Source organism: Falco peregrinus, chromosome 1, assembly GCF_023634155.1.
Source record: "Falco peregrinus isolate bFalPer1 chromosome 1, bFalPer1.pri, whole genome shotgun sequence".
Lineage (NCBI taxonomy): Eukaryota > Metazoa > Chordata > Aves > Falconiformes > Falconidae > Falco > Falco peregrinus.
The window spans coordinates 16,433,576-16,454,698 of record NC_073721.1 but is presented as its reverse complement, the minus strand read 5'-3'; the positions used below and the strand labels follow the sequence as shown (position 1 = coordinate 16,454,698).

The window sequence follows — 21,123 nt, the reverse complement described above, 5'->3', positions numbered from 1 at the left end:
CAGAAGCACGTGACAAACAATGAAAAAGGAGAGTCGGCATGAGTTTAGAAGTCACCACAAGTGGCTGAGCATGCTACAGCTGCAGATTATCAGTTTCATTAATATTATAGTTTGACTACATTACGAATTGATAATCTTCATCTGGAGAAATCACGCCTGTTGCAAGACCACTGGTTAAGTGAAATCAGAAGGGCCATGAGGGGCACTGTGGTTGCCTGGGCACTGAGGGATCGGCACTGTCCTGCAAGATAGCTCATCCCCACTCTGCCTTTCCTTCCAAACCCATTGCAATCTGGCGTGGCTTGGCCAATTTTTATAAGAACACAAGATCCGATGAAGAGCTGTGATCTCCTGCATGAAGCTACACAAATTATGAGACTGGTAAAGAAGAGAAGGAAATGAGAGGGTGAGCCAGTCCTGCAGCATCCAGCCCCTGCCCCACATGCTTCACTGGAGGGTTCAAGAGAGCAAAGTAGGAAACAACTGCTGGAAAACCACCTATGGACTACAAAAGGGTGATTGCTAAAATAAAAACCTCAACTAGAAGCAGTACTTGATTTTCCTGGATTGCAGAGAGAACAAAGATCTAGATTTTACACTCCCAAATGCGTGCCTATGGGGAATAAAAGGCAGGACAGGACTGAGTGCTAAATTTTCTTTCAGTTCTCCCTCACTGGTCCCAAACAAGCAAGCAGTAACTGCAGAAAACCTTCAGTAAGCACCAGAACTTGCTCATCGCTGTTACTAACGCTGCCAGTGCAGGAATGGGAGCGCCCACCATGCAGCAACCTCAGCCATACATTTTGGCATGATAAAGACTCATAAAGGATGGATAAAAAGAGTGGCAATGACAGTCTGGGGACCAAACCTAGACCTCTGCCACAACAGGCTCGTGAGCCAGAGGGATGCAGATTGCCTGGCCAGGGCAGCAGTGGCTCCCACCTTCCTGGCCTGACATAAGCACAGCGGCCATTTGTTCCTCAGCTAAACCCAGGCAGTGCTGCAGCTCAGCCTAACCCAAACCAACAGAGCCGGTGAGCACTAAATCCAGTCATTTTCCCCCCAGTCTCTTCTCTCAATTTCAGCTCTGACTCCTCTATCTTTTATTTCTTTTTCTAAAGACACATTTAGAGATGAAACCATTCATAACTGCCTATCCACAGACAGTTTGTGGCAGCATAATTGACAATGAGTCTGCTGCAAAAATGAAAATGCTGTTTTAATAACCTTGGCCTAAAATACATTCTGTTGTATGCCTCAAAGGGTTTCAATAAAAAGTCAACCTGTAGAGACATATTTTCTTGGCTTAAACAACAATCCAAAGCATATAAATGTAGTCCAACTATAATGACATATTTATAGGCCAATAAAGCTTACACTGCAGCTTTCATACTTCACTTAAAGGAAGTCTGTAAGAAGCAGTGTTATATAAAATAATTTGAATTTCTTTCGAACTATAGCCCAAGGAATACAAATATGCAACTTCGCCATATTTAACCAATAGTGTTTACATTGCTTAGTTGCTAAAAATTTTGTAAAATGAAATAATTCCTCATTTGGTGACTTCCCACTGCTTTACCAAATATGGGTATAGAAGTCCATTTATTACAAAGAAAAATCCCCTAAATAATTCTAAAGACAAAAATAAATAACTAGCGGCCTTAGTAGTGAATGATTTAATCAGACCAATTCTTCTGGAAAAACAGGTTCTCATGTTCATTATGAATAATACATTCCTGAGCAACTCTATTTTTATATGCTGCATTGTTGTTATTCTTTATTTTTCTCAACATTTGAAACAAATATTCAGAAAGCTATAAATAGTCTTAAGACATAAACTGCCAGCATTCAATATTGACATATTTGTAGAAAGGGACAGAATGTATAACATAAATATCTCGACAGGCAGAAAGAAATAATTCTTAAAAATCATTTTTCAGGCTGAAATCTCACACAAAAAAATGCCATTGCTAGATCTTTTATTTAATACAGTCCTAAGGAAAATTTCTGCATAATTCACTAGTGATAAAAACAATGGCATTTTACAGGAAAAAACGCCTGTTTCTGCACAAAAGAAAGGCAAAGATGAAAGAAGAAAAAAGAGACAGGAGGAGGAAAAGGGAAGAAAAGAGGGAAAGAATAAGAGAGAGGAGAAAAAAAGAGGGAACAAAAAAGAATACAGAACTACCAAATCTGAATTAGGGTCAACTTTCAATTATAGGTGCATGGTTTCTCCGTGTTGTGGATTAATTAGGTGTTGCCTTAGTTTTGGTTAAGCAAGTGCCACAGAGTGTATGGCACAGGGTATACGGTGCTCACTCAAGGCTCCACTTTGCCTGGTTATTGTTTAAAGCTGCCCTGCTCCTAGCAGCGTGTTTAATTAAGTATGTTTGTGCAGTGCCACTTCTGTGGTTCTGTATCAGCCATGTTTTCATTTCATCCGGGTTATTTCACTCTTCACCACTCCTAGATACTGTGTGAAAACTGATTTTGTTTCTTCTGTAAAGTTTTTTTGAGCTTTTTGGTAACGATATAATTTCCTATTACCTTCTACGGCTTAGTTTAAAAACATCTAGTAGAAAAACTTTCAGAATCTACACACTTTTATAGGATTTTTCTGTAAAGGAAATACACTGTTTCATAGGAGAAAACAGGTCCAGGAGACCACCTTGTTCATCTAGGTCTTTTCAACACCTGGTTCAGCAACTTCCTTGCCTACAGCCAGGGTTCAATGTGGCCATTGCTACAGACTCATCCATGGTCTGCCAGAGTAGCACAAGAACGGATTTGTTCCTTCAGATTCAAGTTCTGTACAAAGCGCTGTGCCCCACCACAGCCACTTAACTCTGCCCGGTGGGGAAGCCCTCTGTGAAACATCCCGACGGGTGAAGCACCGAGCACAGTGGTGGATATGCAGGGAGACCACCTCTCCATTTGAGCTGATTAGCCTTGCTAATACAGCTGTGCTGATGCTCTCAGCAGAGACCTTTGCACAACAGTGCACCGCGCTCCCTCACAGTTTACAGCCCTATTTTAAGATAAAAAGTACCCCATGCCGTTGTGCTGGAGACCTACTGCAGAAGTTATTGCTATTAATCTTTGATCACTGCAGCTGAGCGTTGCTCTGTTGGCAAGATGTTGAGTACTGGAAAAGGTCTGTGGGCACACATTGTAACAGTCAGTAAACCCGCCGTTCTGACAGCAGAAAAGATACAACATCAGCAGCTCAAATCCCTATGCCTTGGACATAGCATGTTATCCTACTGCCTTTACCTACAGCTAGGGAGATGTCAATTCTCAGACCACAATGTCAACCTTGATCAACCACTCAGAATGAGAGACGTAAACCTTCATCTGGTGGGTGCTAAACATCCACCCCACAGTTAAGCCAAACACCAGAGCTCATAGGTTGCCTACAGGACACAACCAAAGGGGGCTGCTTCACAAGCAATAAAGATCAACATTTTTCTGAACTTTTTCTCAGATCCAGGAAGCAAAATATGCTTAAATTCTTGGGTCTTTCAAATAGTAAAAAAATCATCTTAGTACTAGATTTAAGAAATTTCTTCAATTGCCTTTAACAGGCTAGATCAGTTGCCTGTATCAATGTGCCTAATCAGCTTATACGTCTTCTTGAACCTTTGATTTCACTCCCACCAACCAGTCATAACGAAGAAAAATGCAATCATAATCAACCATTAGTCAAAATACATTTCTACTGAAAAAAAAGACTCAACAATAAAGCCAGAGCCACCAACTGAAAATGAGCAACATCAGAATGTGGGTTATCAAAATTATACCATATAGTCTGCATTCCAGAAGCGTTCTCAGTATAACCCCTACTTTCAAAGGCTTAACATGCAACTATAAGCTTTAGGCTTAAAGATAATTTTCTTTGGCTCCTAGGGTAGATAATAGCAATTTCATAACTTACCACAAGGGTTTTTTTGTTTGTTAAAAACAAAAACAAGAAAACATTAACACACAAAAGTTCTGTCTGAAAAACATTAAGATTCTTCTGACACAACAAACAAATGCAAATAAATGTAGTGCGTAAAGAAGATGCCAGGGCAACAGCAGAGAAAATTACTGTATATAATTATGAACCAGAAGAAACCACACAGCAAAGCAAAGGAAAAGAAAAATAAAAAGAATTCCATGGATTATTTTTCTTCCTGGAGATGTAATGAAAAATAAGATCAACTTCAAATTGTACTTCAGTCTTCCAACCTACATGTCTAATGGTAAAATGCAAGATTGACAAAATCATTTCACCATTTGATAACATCAGAAAACTGAGACGCAAGAGATAAATCCTCCAAGACAGATCTTCAGCTTAGAGTAACATGGCTTCAATGCCAACACAGTCGTGCCATTGTAACACTGAACTTGGCCCCGCATTACCTGTTCATATCGGTACAACAGCACTTCCCCACATGCATCAGCCTTAGCTTTTAATTTTTCACCTTTCCTCCCATTATGGCCTAAACTTGATGCTCTTCTAGCTTGGAACATTTGTTAAAAGCTTGGTACAATAGAGAAACGTCCCTGGGATGTACTTCAAAGCACTGTCTCTGGCAGCTATTATGCATCCAAGGTCCTAATACCACAAACAGGTGCATTACCAAGAGGAGACCTATCTCCCTTGGACCTTGTCCCCCCATCCCAGACTTTAGAGGTTTGAGTGTCTGCGCATCAAAGCAGCCCCAGAGCTGCAAGTCTATCTGCAACCATCCAAAGTAGCAGAGCTACCACTTCTCTCCCTAAAAACAGACAGGGAAAGAAAGTACAGGTCTATCTGGAAAGAACAGTGGGGACCTCACTGAGGCCTATGCTGTATAGCAGGGGTCCTCAAACTTTTTAACCAGGGGGCCGGCGTGCGGATGAAGTGGCAGGCAGCCATCTGCGGCTGCTTGGTTTCCCCACCCCCAACCCCCCGCGGGGGGTTCTGTAAATACCGAGGGCCGGATTGAGGACCCTGGGGGGCTGTATCCAGCCCGCGGGCTGTAGTTTGAGGACCCCTGCTGTATAGTAACATAAAGCTCACAAGGAAATGCTACAGAAGGCTATGGAAGGGACATCTTCCTACTGAACAAGACACAAAGCCAACCTTAGGGAGACAGAACAAGCACAAGGAGCAGGTGACAATGCTGCGCTTCTGAAGATGGGACGTGAGAAGTGAAAGGCCTTTACTCTGCCCTGCCTGTCAGAGGAGGCCTCAGGAAGATGTGTCAGGCTCCTCTCCCCATGATGCACAGCTCTGACCTGATTCCCTGGACTGCAGAGCCCCAGGGAGAGCCCTTGACAATTTTTCGTGCGCATACCTTCAGGATTTGAGCCTTACTGCTCCAGGACATGTCTATGGAGCAGACAGGTATCACAGAGTTACCCCATGCTACTCTTGAAGGAGCCTGCAGTGAACTCACCACCACCACCCCTGATCCCACTTGGGTATCTTATCACCACACCTCCGCCTGCAGCACAGACATACCTTGGGAACTGGTGATGGCTTGGCAGGATCAGGCTCATCTGTCTTTGAAAGACACTCACCCACGGGCCCCTCTCCATGGCAGAAAGTAAGGGATACTCACCAAGGTCAGCCTTTTCCTTCAGGATATCTTTGAAGTTCAAGCCGCTGTTGAGCGTGGATTGTCTGTATCTCATCAAGGCCTCCTTCTGCCCATTCTTCCCGACATCCATTGGCTTGACTGGCTCAGCCCGGAAACCACACTTCCACTTGGAGAAATCGGACTGTGCCCATTTTGCCAAGTCCTCAAGCTTCACAGTGACTTTCTCCGAAACAGCAATAACTTCATCCTGCAAGAAGTGGTCAAATGAGAATAGGACACGTCATGAGGGCCGCCATGATGACTGATAAATCCATAATGCCACCCCCCCCACAGGCTACTGGAAAAGCCTGTCTTGCTGTTGGCAGATTAATTTTTTCATAATACAGAATAGCTAGTACTTGAATTATTCCTCCTGCCCCCTAAATGGAAATATTAGTTGTTTACTCAAAGCAAATACACATGATCTAAAGACAATTTCTGGGACTGGAGCAATGATCCTAAAAGGCATTTGAAATGCAGGTTGCCAAATCACATTCTGTAAAACCCAAAGCCTTGAGGGAAAGTTTGGTTTTTAGGTGCAATTAGCTGCAAATGTAAAAATTCATGGCTGAATGACTAATGGTTATAGCTAGTCCTGAAATAAATGGACTAAGTAAATCTCAGATTCTTGGAACTCTGACTCACCAAAAAATTCCTGTGTTTATGGTACATTTTCCCTTGGCTTATACACAAATATTGAATTTAACTTTTGTCCTAAAAATTAAATAAAACTGTGATGTAATCCCAAAAGAAATACTACATAAATGTTATGTGCTTCCCACCAAAAGAAACTTGCACATTCTCATGTTTCTTAAAACCTTTTTCAAGATCAGAACTGTAATTTTTTTTCCCTTCTTAAACATACATTCTAAGAAAAGCACTTAAACTTAGTTTAGCCTCCAGAATGTATACTCGAATTAAACAGCTCTAATTGCTGGATTTTATCCTTCCAGGAAACAATCAACTCCTCTCAGTCATGATGAATAAGCAGAATGTTTTATAGCTGACTCCAGTGAGCAGAGGCTCGAGAAAGCCTCCAAAAAATAAACAAACAAACATACACACATATCCAGCCAGATACATTCCAGATTTTTTAGTTAAAACAGCAGAAATAATTTATGTTGTAATGAGAGCTGGCTGCACCACCACACCTTTCACACCACATATTTCTAGCACTAAATAAGGTTACAGGTTCTTGAAATAGATAAACCAGAAACCAATTTTTCTCTCAAATAAACACAAGTATTTGCAAAGGGTAGAGAAATTCTTTGAGTTATTAAACAAAGAGAAAAGCACGATTGATTCTCTCTCTGTGTTTTTTTTCTTCCCACTGAACACATTCCTCAGGAAATAAAATACTGCTCAATAGGAAAAAAAAAAAAAAAAAGCTTTATTGTGATAAGTTACACACAATACAAAACCTGAAGTATCTCTAGTAAAAAAGCAGATCTGATATTCCAGTCTCTCTTACATAATACAAAATCATTTTATTAGCAGGCACCTTCATTACATTTAGTGCAATAACAAATATTTGGTCAGAAACGAACGGCATGCTTATATGCTAAGCAAACTTGTAATAAAAATCTTTTCCTTTATCATTGCACAGCATAAGAACTTCCACCAAACAACAAACAATAACAGTGACGTTTTAAATCTCTGTTTATGACAAACGTCAATACTTTGTAAACAAGCGTTGGGTACTACAAAGTACAATTTCAATGGATGGCTTCACCCAATTTCATTACACCAGCCACTTGAAATAAAAAAGCTGTAGTTGCTATGCATTTTATAGCTATTACATGGCGATTATTAAATGTCAGCATGGAAAAAAAATAATACATATATATAAATTTCAGCCTGTCTGCAGACAGTCTCAGCAATTTCTGGATGAAGTCCTCTTTTAGGATGTTGAATACCATCACCAGTGACTACACAATTTCTACACTACAGAAATCTATTTAACAGCAGTTTTAAAAAAACCCTGACTTGGAGATCAGACATGTTTTTGGTTAAAATATTATTTTCCAAATAGTTCTCATGATCAAATGATTATGATTTCAATTACTAGTTTCTTCATATCCTTTCCAAGAACTGGTATGACTAATTTTGGCTGGCATACAAAGTAAGCTGAGCAGACAATTTATTAACCAAAAGAAAAGTACAATCACTATTACATCATCAATGAATAAACTTGTTTTCGAGAATACAACCTTCACATACACGCACATGATGTGTACACAGGGAAAAAAAAGGAAGGAAAAAAAAAAAAAAAAAGAGGGGAAAAAAGAAAGAAACCCAACTGTAACGAGAGTGAGGTGATGCTGGTGCATTTGCTGGCTCTGCCCAGGCTGCCATGGAGCGGGGAATCAGAGAGGCAGGAGTAGGGGGAGAGGCAGCTTTTGGGGGGGGAGAGCACACCCCAAGCGTATGTATGCTTTCTGTGGCAGCAGCACAGCTGCAGCCATGAAAACATGTTTAGCATCGCCACACTGGTGTGAAGGGCTACGAAGAGACCCTACAGAAAGACAGTCAAGCGCTTGCCTCAGCCCTTCACAAAATGGCACCGGGACTCTAAATACCATGGTGCAAAGGGGCGCCCAGAATGGCACCACAGGGTAGCTGAGAACGCAGCTGCAGTGAATGAGTATAAAATATAAAAGAAATTCAGGCTGTCACTGTGCCATGACAAGGGTTGTGGGCCAAACCCCCTGCATGCAGGCAGTGCTAGGCAATGGCCCCTCGTCAGGGCCGCCCCGTCACCCCTGCAGCAGCTGTGTCCCCAATGGCACCTGGTCCCCATCACCTCTGTGCCAGCCACGTCCCTAAGGGTGCCTGGATGGCCCCCAAATCAGCTGGGATGGCCTGAGGAGGGCGGCTGACCACAGGCCTCGTGCTCATGGCTGCCAGGCTGGGCTTTGTGCCGTGACCGAGCAATGGCAGCACCCACCTCATGGCTGTCAGGCCAAGAGGGCCCATCTCGCACCTGCTGTAACTGCAGCTCTACTGCCACCAGCCCCTCAAAAGCCAGAGCTGCTCCTAAGATTAAAGATGTTTAATCTTTAGGGGTCACCCTTAAGGAAGCAGGGCCAAGGCCGGGCCCGGCCTGCAGAGGCAACGGTTGCTGGACGAGACTGGGAGCACCCAGCCATCCTCCACACCAGCACTGGCCTCGTGTCCCCCCTCATACCACCAGTGATCACCACAGCTGCACTAGCGAAACATGACTAAGCTCCCTTTTAGCCAGAAAACAGAAAAATCACCCTACATATTCCTGCCTTGGGTTGCCCTGCCCTACAGGCACTGGGCCTGGGTAGACCTGTTCTCTCTTGCTGCTCATTTTTTGAGCTCTTGCTCATTTTGGGCCCAATTCAGAGACAAGCAGCCATGTCCTCCTCAGCTCCCCACACACCACAGCAGTCACAGATCGGACATGGTCCTCCTCTGGGCACTGCTGCCCACACCAACCTTGCCAGCAAGAGACTGCATCTCCAGAGGCGTTTTCACCCTGGCACTTCATCGTACAAACACTGTCACCCAGCAAAACACGGCGGGTAGCTTCAGCCCTTCTTTCTGAGGAGCCTGAACTGTGGGCAGCTTCCAGAGAGGCCGTCTTCCCCACACCTCGATAGTCTGCTAATGCAAGAGGTCATCTGCCCCAAAGCCACCAAACAGAGGTCACCCAACTACTTCATCAGCTCTGGGATGTTGATGCGCCTTGCCAAGCTTTAACACATCCTGAAGCAACCTTTGCAAGCACTCAGATCCAAACTATGAGCAAACTATGAGTAGCAGGGTTTTTTAATTACTGTTTTGGAGGAGGAGGTAACAAAAGGGTCCCTCTCCTTTTTTTTTTTTTTTTTTAAGCGAAAATGTCTCAGAGCCCTCATGTCACAAAAAAAGTTGCTTCAGGACCTGTGGGGCTCTGCCAGCCAGAGGAGCCCCCATAGCCATTCAGTACCGACTGCTGCGCACCTACTGCCGCAGCCCTTCTAGAGAAACCTTTCAACGAGATGACAAAGCAATACAGATGTTGAATAAATAAAAACCAGGTACATGGTGACACATGACTAACAAACCTTTAGAAGATTAAAGAAATGTGCTGTATAACCTTCATGTCATTAATAATTATTTCTCTGTGTAAACATGAAAAACCACCCACGTCGCATACAGTGCGTATATATATCTATACAAAAATCAACTCATCGTGTGTTAGCTGTGCTCTGAAGTGATATGTTTATGAGGTCTCCGTTGCATGTTTAAGTCTTTAATTGCAGTTTTTTTCCTGCTACAGCAAGATGAGGTTTGCAGGAGGAAACAGCCTGCGTCGATTTCAGCTCTGCTCAGGAATTAGATTTATCTTGGATGGGCCTTTTTGGATGCTGACCGACCAATGGCAATGCTTTTCCCAGCCACAAAGTTGTCTAAATCTCGAAATAAGCACTGACTATAAAAAGAGGCACTTTTTCTTCTGTTTCTATAAAAGCAGGTATCTAGTCAGCCTATAATTTTAGCACATCTTACAAGACTCCTGAGCAAAGTACAATACTTTCACCTATCAAGTGGGAAATGGGGAGATGGTTAAGAACGATGGTGATACAAACCCTTTTCATCCCTCTCTTGTTTTTTATAAGAGCATATCAGATTTGCATTTTCAGACAAGTCGTCCAGGGAGAAAGGGACAGCATCTTCTTGAGAGCCGTTATGCTTAAATATTATGTCACTGTTGTCTAAGCAACCATCACAGCCTCCCGAAAGCACAGAATGCTATATTGCCTGACTCAGCAGATGGTTGAAATACTTACATTCAGGGAAAGAGGTCAGGTAGTTATAATAGTTTAAAGCAGATAATTATTTTTTAGAAGAAATATTAACTCTTACAAGGCAGGGAGTCACAGGGCAGCACAGGGAGGTCATACATCTTGATTGCACACCCGCATACGGTACGTCACAACTCCTCACTCATTGCCAATAACTAGGAAAGATTTATATTTTAGAGATGCTGAGGCAGCCTTAAAAGAATTACGGCAACTGAGATATCTCAAAATTTTGACGTGCTGAGACTGTTTTCACTCCAGTGCTTCCAGAGGTCATTTAAGGAATTCTGGAGGGCACGAGTGAGTGGAACACCTGCTTGGCTGTCTCCTAACATCAAATATGTGGCCTAGAGAGAAACAGGAGACGCACTGCAAAAAACTCTTGCCGACAATTACAGGAGACACTGCGTGTCATTTATCTGATCATTACGAATTGCATCAGAAAACATCTTCAAGTCTTTTTACTGAAACCTTTAGCACAGTAGATAGCTGGGGATGCATATTTTACAACCCAGTACATCGCCGATGAAAACACATTCATCCACAGGAGCAAAAAATACAGTGCGACTCTTACGGACTGCATTCACCGAGGATAATAGAACTGCATATTTCATTTGGGCATAAAGGCATCTATTATTCTGGGCTTTTTTTACATTGCATGTATTCTCTAGTTTTTTGCGATTTAGGTGAAAAGGACCTTCCCATACCTTGCACAACAACGCAATTCTCGTTCCAGGAATCTACTTCCCTGCTCTAAATCCCTTTTGAGGAGCAGAAGGTCACATTTTGGAGGTGGAGAAAGGAAGGAGGGGGCTTATTTCCAATAAACACCTCTCCTGTAGCAATGCATTTACCTAGATGGTTCAGGAAGTGCCATCATCCTTACTTGATGGCACAGTAAAACAAAAAAACTCTGTTAGCAGAGTCTATAGTCCAGAGCTCTTCTCTGTCACACAGATGCCAGCCAGGCTTTGGGACAGCAAGGGAAACCAGGTCACCTCAATTCAGCCCTAACCCATTTGCCAAAAGTTGCTCAGAAACGTGAACCCACCTCTCCAAAATCATCTCCTATAAGCAGCACTTCACCCAGGCCCTCCTCCAGCAACCACATTCAGCCCTAAGGGGCAGAGAATGTTTGTACCAGACTGCTTTGCTCTCAGAGACTTTCTCCAGAATAAGAAAGTCCCATCTCCCTGCTGCCTGCTATGGACTGGGGGTATACATGGGGGTTTTTAAGACTGCAGGATCGCAGACTAGCTCAAAAACTGGCTGCGCCATAGAAAAGGGCCCTGTTCAGCCTCCCTACACAGCACATTAAGGACTTGCCTGTCATCCACTCCCTTATTACCTGTTGCTCTTCCAGTACAACCTTTCTAAGGAGGCTGCAGACCTGGGGAGCTGGGGCACAGCTCTGGCAGGTGGAAAATGCTGCTCCTGCTCTGCAGGTGGAATCCCCAAGTGATGGGGAAGCCTCACAAGAGGCTCCAGTGCTTGGCATGGGCAGAGGCAGCTTTCTTTCCCCCTTTCTCTGCCCCGAGTGCCTCATTTGGTGCCACCTTCTCCAACATCTATCCCCTAGCCCTGGGTAGACAGAGGTGTCCCAAAGGATGCACAGAGTGGAACTGACTGCTGGGGCCTGGGCCCACAATACTTCCAGAGATGCCAGCACACAGAGACCACCACTCTCCACCCACAAACCTACCAGAGAGCCTTGAGAATGGAAACACATACAGCCCAGAAGTTTACCTGGCACACAAGAAAATTTTAAAGAGACCAAGGCAGAACCTTTCATCTGTTAATCCTTTGCTAATTACTTTAAAGGACTATAATGATCTCATTAAATTCAGGTGATGGGTATTTCCCCAGCCTAAGCACAGCCACACACAGCTGTCTGAAATTCATGCCAACAGAGAACACTACCTCCCAATGTGTTCATCCCTTCTGCCAGGGTCCAAAACCCAAAAGAGACCAAGATAAGGGACACAGGTGAAACACGTAAAGTCCTGTGATATTCACTTTCCCTTGTATTAGCAAGCAGCTTTTTCCTTTGTGTGACTCAGTATTTCCAAAGCCAGACACGCAACATCCTGGGGCAGGGCAGCACTGTGTTTTTGTAGGATGCTTTGTGGGATACTGGTCCATCTGGGCCAGAAGCGGGGTGTGGAGATGGAGCGCACAGAGGGATGGCTGTGAGCAGCTAGACTTGACATTTCTACTGTGACCCTCCTCCTTCATTTCTGGGGTGTTTTTTTCTCCTTCCTCCCACTCCCAAGCAGAGGTTCAAATTGAATTTATATCTGTCATTGCAGATAGAAGTTCTGACCAAAGAGAAAATAGGCTTCAGTCAAAATGTTTTCGCGTCAGATAGCTCAAAGATCTCAAAGAGCTGTTTTAGTTTAGGCAAGTTGACAAGCAATTCATTCCTAATTTTGCCTACTACAGTTACAGTACGAAAAGCTTTCCTCATAGATTACATAATTATATTTTTCTTAACAAGGAGTACATTGCATTAGCAGGTTTAAATTATGCAAGCTTATTCTTTTGTCTTTTGTTATATTGTGTTCTATTGTGCTGGTAAAACAATATGTGCTTTAATTAGCAAATATCTGTAAATAATTTACTTGCTTTTCATACAGCAGAACAATGGAGCCAATTTTCACATACATCCACTGAGCATGTCTAGGGGGTTTCTTGCCAGAACCTTCCATTGTTCAGTATCTGTATCAATCTGCCCATCATTAGCAGCTAACGTTCAACAACCCAGGAAGACATTAAAGTTTTGGCCCCTGGGAGCAGCCCCAAGCCCCCTAAACCCGAGGCTATGCTTTGTAAAGAAAGATTAAAATATCCAGAAAATGAAAACAAACTCTTTTATTATCTATAACCCTGGCACCTTCGCATAGAAACATGGACGCCTGCCAAGCATTAAGGTCACTGGATTAATGCCATAAAATGCCGATGTTCATCTGACCTTCTGACTGCATTTTAGCTACAAAATAAAAAGCTCAACTTAATACGACACTATGAATCATGCGAGCGTCTAGGCTCTGCAGGGTTAACGCTGGGTGTGAACCCACACTGCGCGCACACACACACACACACACGCACAAAGAAAAAAGCTCTTAAATCAAGAGTGGATGACTGTTCGGAGACTTAAGGCATTGTTATTTTGAATGCGAATGAAAGGGCCAGAACAAGCATTGCAAGAATATTTCAATTATGTATTTCCCAGAACTACATCTCTGAGCAACTAATGCAAATATTGCTCCCATAGCAGTAGAACTTCTTCCCGAATAAAAGCATATAAGAGCTTGAATCAGAACATACTTTCTATATCATTCGCATATTGTTTGAATATTATTAAAAATGCAAAATCTATGTATGCGTTACTCTCCTGAGCAATACAGTAATTATGATTAAGGGACAAGCAGCACAAAAAGAGCCAATTTATCTTACTTGTGCTTAGGAATACTATTGTGTAACTAAGCAACTAAAGACAAAATATAGTCTAATTAATTCACTCCTATGCTTATTTAAAAGACACAATTAGAACATTTTTATTTTCCAGCCTGCACAGTATCTCAACATGCTTGAGGGTGTACCATGTGAGGCCTATTATTCTCCAAAGACAAGAGTTTAATGTTTAGTGCCACTGATCAGACTGGGAACAGCAACTCTAGAGAGCAGTGGGTGTATTTTACAGTCTGAATGTACTGGGAAGGGGAGGGAAAGGGAGGGGGGGAATAAAAAAAATAATAATAAAAAAAAAGTGAATCTGCCTTAAATGACCAGATATGCCAGACTGCTGGCTAATGGCTAGCAACATGTGGCTTCTCTGAGTAATATCATTGCCCTCTCCTTCCTTTGCCAGCATATGTTACTGGTGGCGAGAGAGATAAAAATTATACAGAGTGGATATGCAATTACCAAAACCATGATATTTTATGACAAATGCCATTTCTCTAACACTGCTATTACAGTGCGCCTGATTTCCAAAGCTGAATTAATTTGAGCAAGTGTACATTGAAGATTGATGCTATTAGCCTGATTTTTAAAGCACCCTTTCATAATCATAATCTGCATGTTTGAAACGTGTTGTCATTACCAGTGTTGACAGATACGAGCATAAGGCACACACCGTGGAGACTAAAACGGGGCTGTTCTCATCTCAAGTAAGAGTGTACAGATTCCTATATCTCTCAAAAAAACCTATTACTGTCCAAAGGGAGTAGCATGTTTTTCAAGAGGGGTGGCAATTAAGGACTAGTGGCATATGACATCATGCCTGGGCCAGCCTGTGCTACCTTTACATGCTGGAGTAGGACCTCCACACACAGAGAGCCCCTTGGAAACAAATGAGGCTTTCAAGGGATGCTGTGAGCATCTGTCCCAAAACGAAGACAGAACAAACCCACTGCCTCCCTTAACTTTCTGGAAGAATCTCTTCTGCAATTATAAATTACATACATTTATGGAGTGACTTTTTTTTTTTTTTCTTTCCCCCAGTTAGTCTGAAAATGCAAAATACTGCTAGGGAAATAATTACAGGAAACTAGCTCTCTTCTCTCCTCTGTATGAGCAACGCTTACTCATGTAAATTACTTGCATGAGTAAGGATTATTTGCAAGGCGAAAAGCATTGCATCAGATCCCCAGTTTGGGAGAAGAGATGAAATCAACATGAGTTCGTAGTAAACTTAGCTGCTGCTGAATGAACCAAAGGCAGATCCCCGCTGACAGTCCAGCCCCAGCGGAAGCAACATTCACGACGCAGGGCAATGCAGGGAATGTCATACCATGCAAAATGAATTAGTTGCTTGTTTGGTTTTTTTTTCAGGAATTGTACAGATCACATCAAACATCATCCCTGGATTTAACGAGCACTGGCTTTGAGATATATTTTTAAGCCCAGTCTAACTAATGCCAACACCTTTAAAAACATGAAAACAAGGCACTAACAAGCATTTCACTCTAGAACTGCTGCTGCAAAGGTCAGATGTTCCACAGCCCCACGCTACCCTTTGGAGCAGAGAGGAGCAAATGAGCCGGAGGAGGGTTTGGCCAGGACCCCATGGCCTGCAGGGCTCCGTGACTGAGCCCACCACACAACCCCAAGTGCTGCGGGCCTAGGGCGCTGCACGAGGGGACTGGGCAGAGGCTTTCTGCCAGCAGGCAGCCAGCATCTACTTTGCACAGTCCGGTGCCAGAAAAGCTGGGGGGCTGCTTTCCACACGCTTCCCATGCAACCATTTCAGGCACAACAGCGTGCTCTTACAGCTGCTCCCTCCAGACCTTTGCAGCCCCCCAAACATCCTCCTCTGAGCCCTGTGCGAGGCGCCTGCCATCACAAAGACCTTCCCATCCCAAGCAGGAGGTGACACAGGGGACCATGCCAACCCAGAAGCGGCCAAGAAAACCAAGGCAAGGTGGCACCTTCCTCCAGCAAAACCAACACTTTCTCCATTTCGGTGGTGGCCCTCCCAGGAACAGAGGACAGCCAGAGGACAGCCACTTCTTCCTCACTGGAGGGAAGGGAGAGGAGGCTGCTCCCCCTCCAACCAGCACTGCCACCTGCTGCAGTGTTTGGGCTTGATGGTGAGGTCAGAGGCAGCACACCTGGGCCCCTGCGTTTTAAAAGCAGCAACAAAGTTTTCAGTGAAGTTGAGCAAAACTCTTCTAGCTCACCTCACACAGCATCCCCAATGGCACCATCGCTCTCACAAAAACATCTCCGCTGCTCCTGCGCAGGAAGACCCCTGGCCTGAGTGTGATGCCGGAGCTGGTCCCAGCCTCTCCATGCATGTCGCTCCAGAATGTGATGAGCATCACGGCCAGGAGCGCTCGTACCTGCAGCATGTGACCAATGCTATCCCACATTTGCCATCCACTGAAGACTCCCCGGGAAGCAGTCTCTGGCTGGCTCCTGGGGCTGAAGTAGAGTTTCTCTGCGGGCTTACAGGGATGCTGAGCCTTGGGCGGAGGGAGGGGTACCTCGGTGGAAGCGCACCTGGGCTTGAACCCTTTGCTGGGTCTGGGCCCCAGCACATGGAAACATCTGGTTTTGGCAGCAGTCAGGGTTATATTTAAATCTGGATGATGAATTCAGCTAGCTATAAAAAGACTTATATTTACACTTATCACTGATTAGCTCAAACATTTGGCAATCAGATAAAATACACCATCAGAAATCTCTGAGTAACAGAAGCATTACATACCCCTCACTTCTCCTCCCTCCTCACAGCCACTAGCTGAATATTGTCATAGTGTCAATGCTGCTATTACAGAAAACACGCAGCGAGCTGCTTCTATTAATCATGCCACTAGCGCAGGTAGCTGCTAGCGACTATGCCTAAATCTCCGGTGGGCTCGATCGCAAGCCAGCAATGCAACCACTAGCTCCCCTCACCAACAGTTTTATTGACAGCAAGAACCCCTGTTGCCCTTTGCCTCGGACATCACAGATTTGCACTATGTGTTTAAGCACTGGCTCACTTCATCCCCACTCCCTGAATATAAGACAAGGTGTTTTACCCCGCCGGCAACCCCGCACCACGAAAAAGGTCTGCCCTGATGGCTATAAACCGCCTCTGACTCGAGAGCCGTGTCTCCTCCCGCAGAAGGAGCCCAGCTCAGAGTTAGGAAGCCTTGCGACCCCAGAGGCACTCCGCTGCCACTTTGGGGGCAGACGCTGATGTCATTTACATCAGGAACCGTGACCGTGGGGTGGTTGGGTGGAAGAGCCGCCCAGCGCACCGATGAAGCCGGTTACTCCCACCCAGGCAGCGCGTCGCGAAGCGCCAGCCGGCACCCAGCCTTTTGTCTCTTGGCTGCCTGCACGTCCCTGAGCGCAATTCAGATCATTCTAAACTATTAAAAATCGATAATAAAAAATCATTCCGATGTCTATAAACAAGTTAATAGAGTAAGTGAAAACAAAGTACATTTCTTAATGGGAGTGTTATGTTGCCCTCTCTAGGCCCTGGCTCTCAGTGCCGGTTTCTGTAGGCTCCCTGCCAGAGAAGTATCACTCAGAGCTGTTGCTGTTGCTGCTGCTGCTGCTGCTGCTACTCTGCTAATGAATGACTAACTTAGGCCAGAGGGGAAATGACATCACCGGGGTGTAAAACACAACTGCATTAGGAAACTTTTTACCTGCTTTACATTTGTCATAATTATTCTACACAATACGACCAGCATTTGCATAATTTCAAGGCGTGCCATTATCTTAATTGAAAATTGTTTTCATATGGTTGAATAATGCAGAATGACATCAGTTAAAGCCCCAATGAAATGCACAAGTATAATCACACAGCTAATTACTAGCGGTGTTTGCATGTAAAAATAAATAAAATTGTGCATATTATTAGGAAGGTACATGCAGCTGAGAACTCTCGTACCAGAACAGTGTTTTACTCGTAATGGTAGGATTAATTTTCTCTGATGTTCCTACCACAGTAACATGAGCTGATCATTAAGGCGTATTAAAATGATTTGTGTCCCTTTCCCCACCCCCCTCCCTTCCAAATATCTTTCATTTTACACACGCGCACACACACACACACACACACAAGACACAGAGAGGCACAGTTTTAAATAGTCACCACGGGCAATTTCAGAGCATCCATTGCTCACTGTCATCTCCCTGATTCTTAGGAAAAGGCTCCCTTATCTCAGTGGCACGCACAGAAAATTAAAGTGAAGAGGTGGCAGCGAGCGAAGGTGGCTCTGAAACGCGTTTCGACTGTGTACGCATGTGTACGGGTACACGGCTACGTCGGCACCTATAGACACGCGTGCCTCCGAAAACAGCCCCTACAGACAGCAGACCCTCGTTGTACCTACAACCTGCCCCCGCCCCAGCATCTCCAACAGAAGTTCCCCCAAAACACCTCGTGTGTATCGTCCTTGTCGTGCCCACCCCCCACCCCACCCCCCTCCGCCCTCAGCCTGGTTTGCAGCCCCTCTCGGGGACCCTCTCCACCCCCGCAACCCTCTCCGGATCCCTCGTCCTTCCCCCTCCCCGGACCACGGACCGTGCCGAAGCAATAAATCTGAAAAGCAAATAACGGGAGGGAGCGGAGACGGGGCGGGGGCAGCGGCCCGGGGCGGGGAGGGGGGGGAGGGGGGGGGCGCAACCTGCGCGGCTTCGCGGCCCCCCGCCGGGTGGTGCGGTGCGGTGCGGAGCCGCGGCGGGGCTGCGCGGGCGCCGGCGGTGGGTGCCGGCGCGCAGCGTGTTTGCGCCGGCCGCGCGGCGGCTCCGAAATACGCCCAGGCATATCTGCAAGTTATTTGAATGTATTATTCCCGTACCTGTCATTTATCACTTTATTCAACACGTCCCTGCCAGCTCAATAGCTTTTGATCTCTCTCTGCCTCCATTTCGTAATTTCCGCCCTCTTAAACATATCGAATACTAAAAAAAAAGCCCCGAACAATATCGAAATCCCCCCCCCAACGTGGTTTGGGTTTTTTTTTCTCTTTTCTGCGTGTTTTGGGCTTTTTTTGGGTTTTTTGTTTGCTGGTTAACGAAGCCGGAGGAGGGCAGGGCGAGCCCCGCACGCACTCCGCTGCCCGCCGGGCCGGGGGCGCCCCGCACCCCGACCCCCCCCCCGCCCGCACAAGTTCCCGGGCACCGCGCACCGGAGCGCCCCGACGGCGCGGCCCCTCCGCGCTGCCCCGCCACGCGCAGTGGGGAGGGGGCCGCGGGGGGGGTGGGGGGGCCGCGGGGGGGAGAGCGAGGGGGTGGTAGCCGGGCCCGGGCATGCAGGTGGGGACGGGCGCGGGGACAGGCGCGGGGGTGGGGGGTGGGGGGCCGGCGCTGCGTTTACCACCTCGCCATGGTCACTGGTCCTGCCCTGGGGGGTGTCCTCGGGGAGAAAATAAAGTTTGGCGCTGGAGAGAAGTTGCCGGCTGGTGCGCTCCTCCCAGAGCAGCTGCAGCTCCGCGATGCAGGCGGGCTCCTCCGCGCGGCACCGCACGAAGAAGAAGTCGCCGAGGGAGAGGACCCGCGCCCGGCCGCCGCCGCGGCGCTGGAAGCGGAACGCCCTGTAGAAGACGTAGGGGCCGTGCGAGCCGCACGGGGCGCCGACCCACTGCGGGGAACAACAACACGGCAGCGGCATCAGCGCCGGCTCCGCGCCGCGCCGCGCAGCGCCGCGCAGGAGGAGGCAGGGCGGGCGGAGGCAGGGCGGGCGGGAGGGCGGTGGGGAGGGGAGGGGGCGCGCAGCGGCGCGGAGGCTCCGCGGCGGCGGGCGCGGGGCGGGGCGGGGCGCGCGGGGCGGCGCGGTACCTGCAGTGCGCTGCGCTCCATCGCGGCTCCGGCGTGATTGAACTCAACATTCTCCCAAACTTGTTGGCGTGAATGGAGCCCGGCAGGTCCTGGCAGGGCAAAGCCAGCCCCGCCGCCCGCCGCCCCCCGCCGCCGCCGCCCCCGCGCCGCCCCGCTGCCGCCGCCGCCCCCCGCCCCGCCGCGAGCGGCGACGCCCCCCCGCGCCGCCCGCCCCCCCGCCCCGCCGCCCCGCCGCCGCCCCGCCGCGCCCCGCCGACGCCGACGCCCGACGCCGGCCGGCCCCCCGACGCCCGACCCGGCCCGGCAAAAATGCCGCGGGGCGGCGGCGGGCCCCGGGGGGGCGGCGCGGGGGCGGCGGGGCGGCGGCGGGGGCAGCCGCGGCGCCCAGGGATTTTTGGGGGGCCGAAAGGGCGTGCGTGCGAGCTGCGGATCTGACAGGACCTGCCTGTATATGTCTAATATAAAGACCATTTCCTGCGGCGCGAGGGGCGCTGCTCGTCCCCGCGCGCGCCCGGCGGGGCCGCCGCGCTCCCACCGCCCGGCCCTGCGGAGCTGCGCGGAGCGGCGCGGAGAGCGAGGCCGCCCGCCCGCCCGCCCGCCCCCTCCCTCCCTCCCGGCGCGCCCGGCCGGCCGCCTCGGCGGCTCTCGGCGGGCGGCTTCGTCCTTAACGTATTTATCGGTTTTCCCCGGGAAAGGCGGAAAGTGGGTTATCGATTATATAAACACATCAATATTCATGCGCCGCCGCGCTGCGCGGAGAGGGGCGGCTCGGCCGGGGCGAACAACGAAACCGGGGGAGGGGGCGCGGGGAGGCGCGTCCCGCGGCGGCGGGGATGGGCGCGCTCTCTCCGCGCCCGCGGAGCGCGCAGCCGGGACGCGCCGGCCCCGCTGGTCAGCCGGCCGCCGCCGGCCCCGCCACCGCGGGCGGGGGATGGCTCCGCGGGCGCGGAGGGGCGCGGGGAGACGGGAAGGGCGGCTCCGCGCCCGCGCTGGGGGCTGGCCTCTCACCTGCGCCCCGCCCGCCCCCCACCCTCGGCCGCGCCGCACGTCGGGGAGGCATCCCGCGGAGCCTCCGCTACCCAGCGCTACCGCCGGCCAGCTCGGGGCGCCACCGCGGAGCCGCAGCTGCGGACGGTCCTGGAGAGGGCGAGGGGGGCGGCCGCGCCAGGGGGCCGCTCCCGGCACCGCACCCGCGCAGGGGCCGCCGGCGTCGCCGGGCACGGAAAGTTTCTAACGGGGCCCCATGAACGGCAGCCCCACAGGTAGATGCCGCTGCGGCCGGCGGCAGTGCGTGGCCCTCCGCAGCTGCGGAGACCCCCCGCACCCCCGGGCAGTGACGGGCGGTCACTTCGGGGCGGGGGCGGGTGGCTGCCTGGCTGTCCTTCCACCCTTTTGCCCGGGGACTGCCTTGC

At 48.2% G+C, this 21,123-nt stretch overlaps 1 protein-coding gene across 3 annotated transcripts in view; it reads right to left on the bottom strand.

Annotated features, from left to right (window-relative positions):
• ARID5B (AT-rich interaction domain 5B) overlaps positions 1-19,845 on the bottom strand; it is a 123,500-nt gene extending 103,655 nt beyond the window's left edge. For 2 of the 3 annotated variants that reach the window (XM_055799936.1, XM_055800046.1), the window contains exons 1-2: positions 19,254-19,605; positions 5,592-5,817 (exon numbers count right to left, since the gene is read on the bottom strand). In XM_055799936.1, coding sequence (XP_055655911.1) covers positions 5,592-5,817; positions 19,254-19,544 — 517 coding nt within the window. In that variant the 5' untranslated portion in view covers positions 19,545-19,605. Of the gene's footprint in view, positions 1-5,591; positions 5,818-19,253; positions 19,606-19,711 lie in introns of those variants that run through there. The other variant, XM_055799994.1, reaches the window with a different exon arrangement.
• Between the last annotated feature and the right edge of the window lie 1,278 nt (positions 19,846-21,123).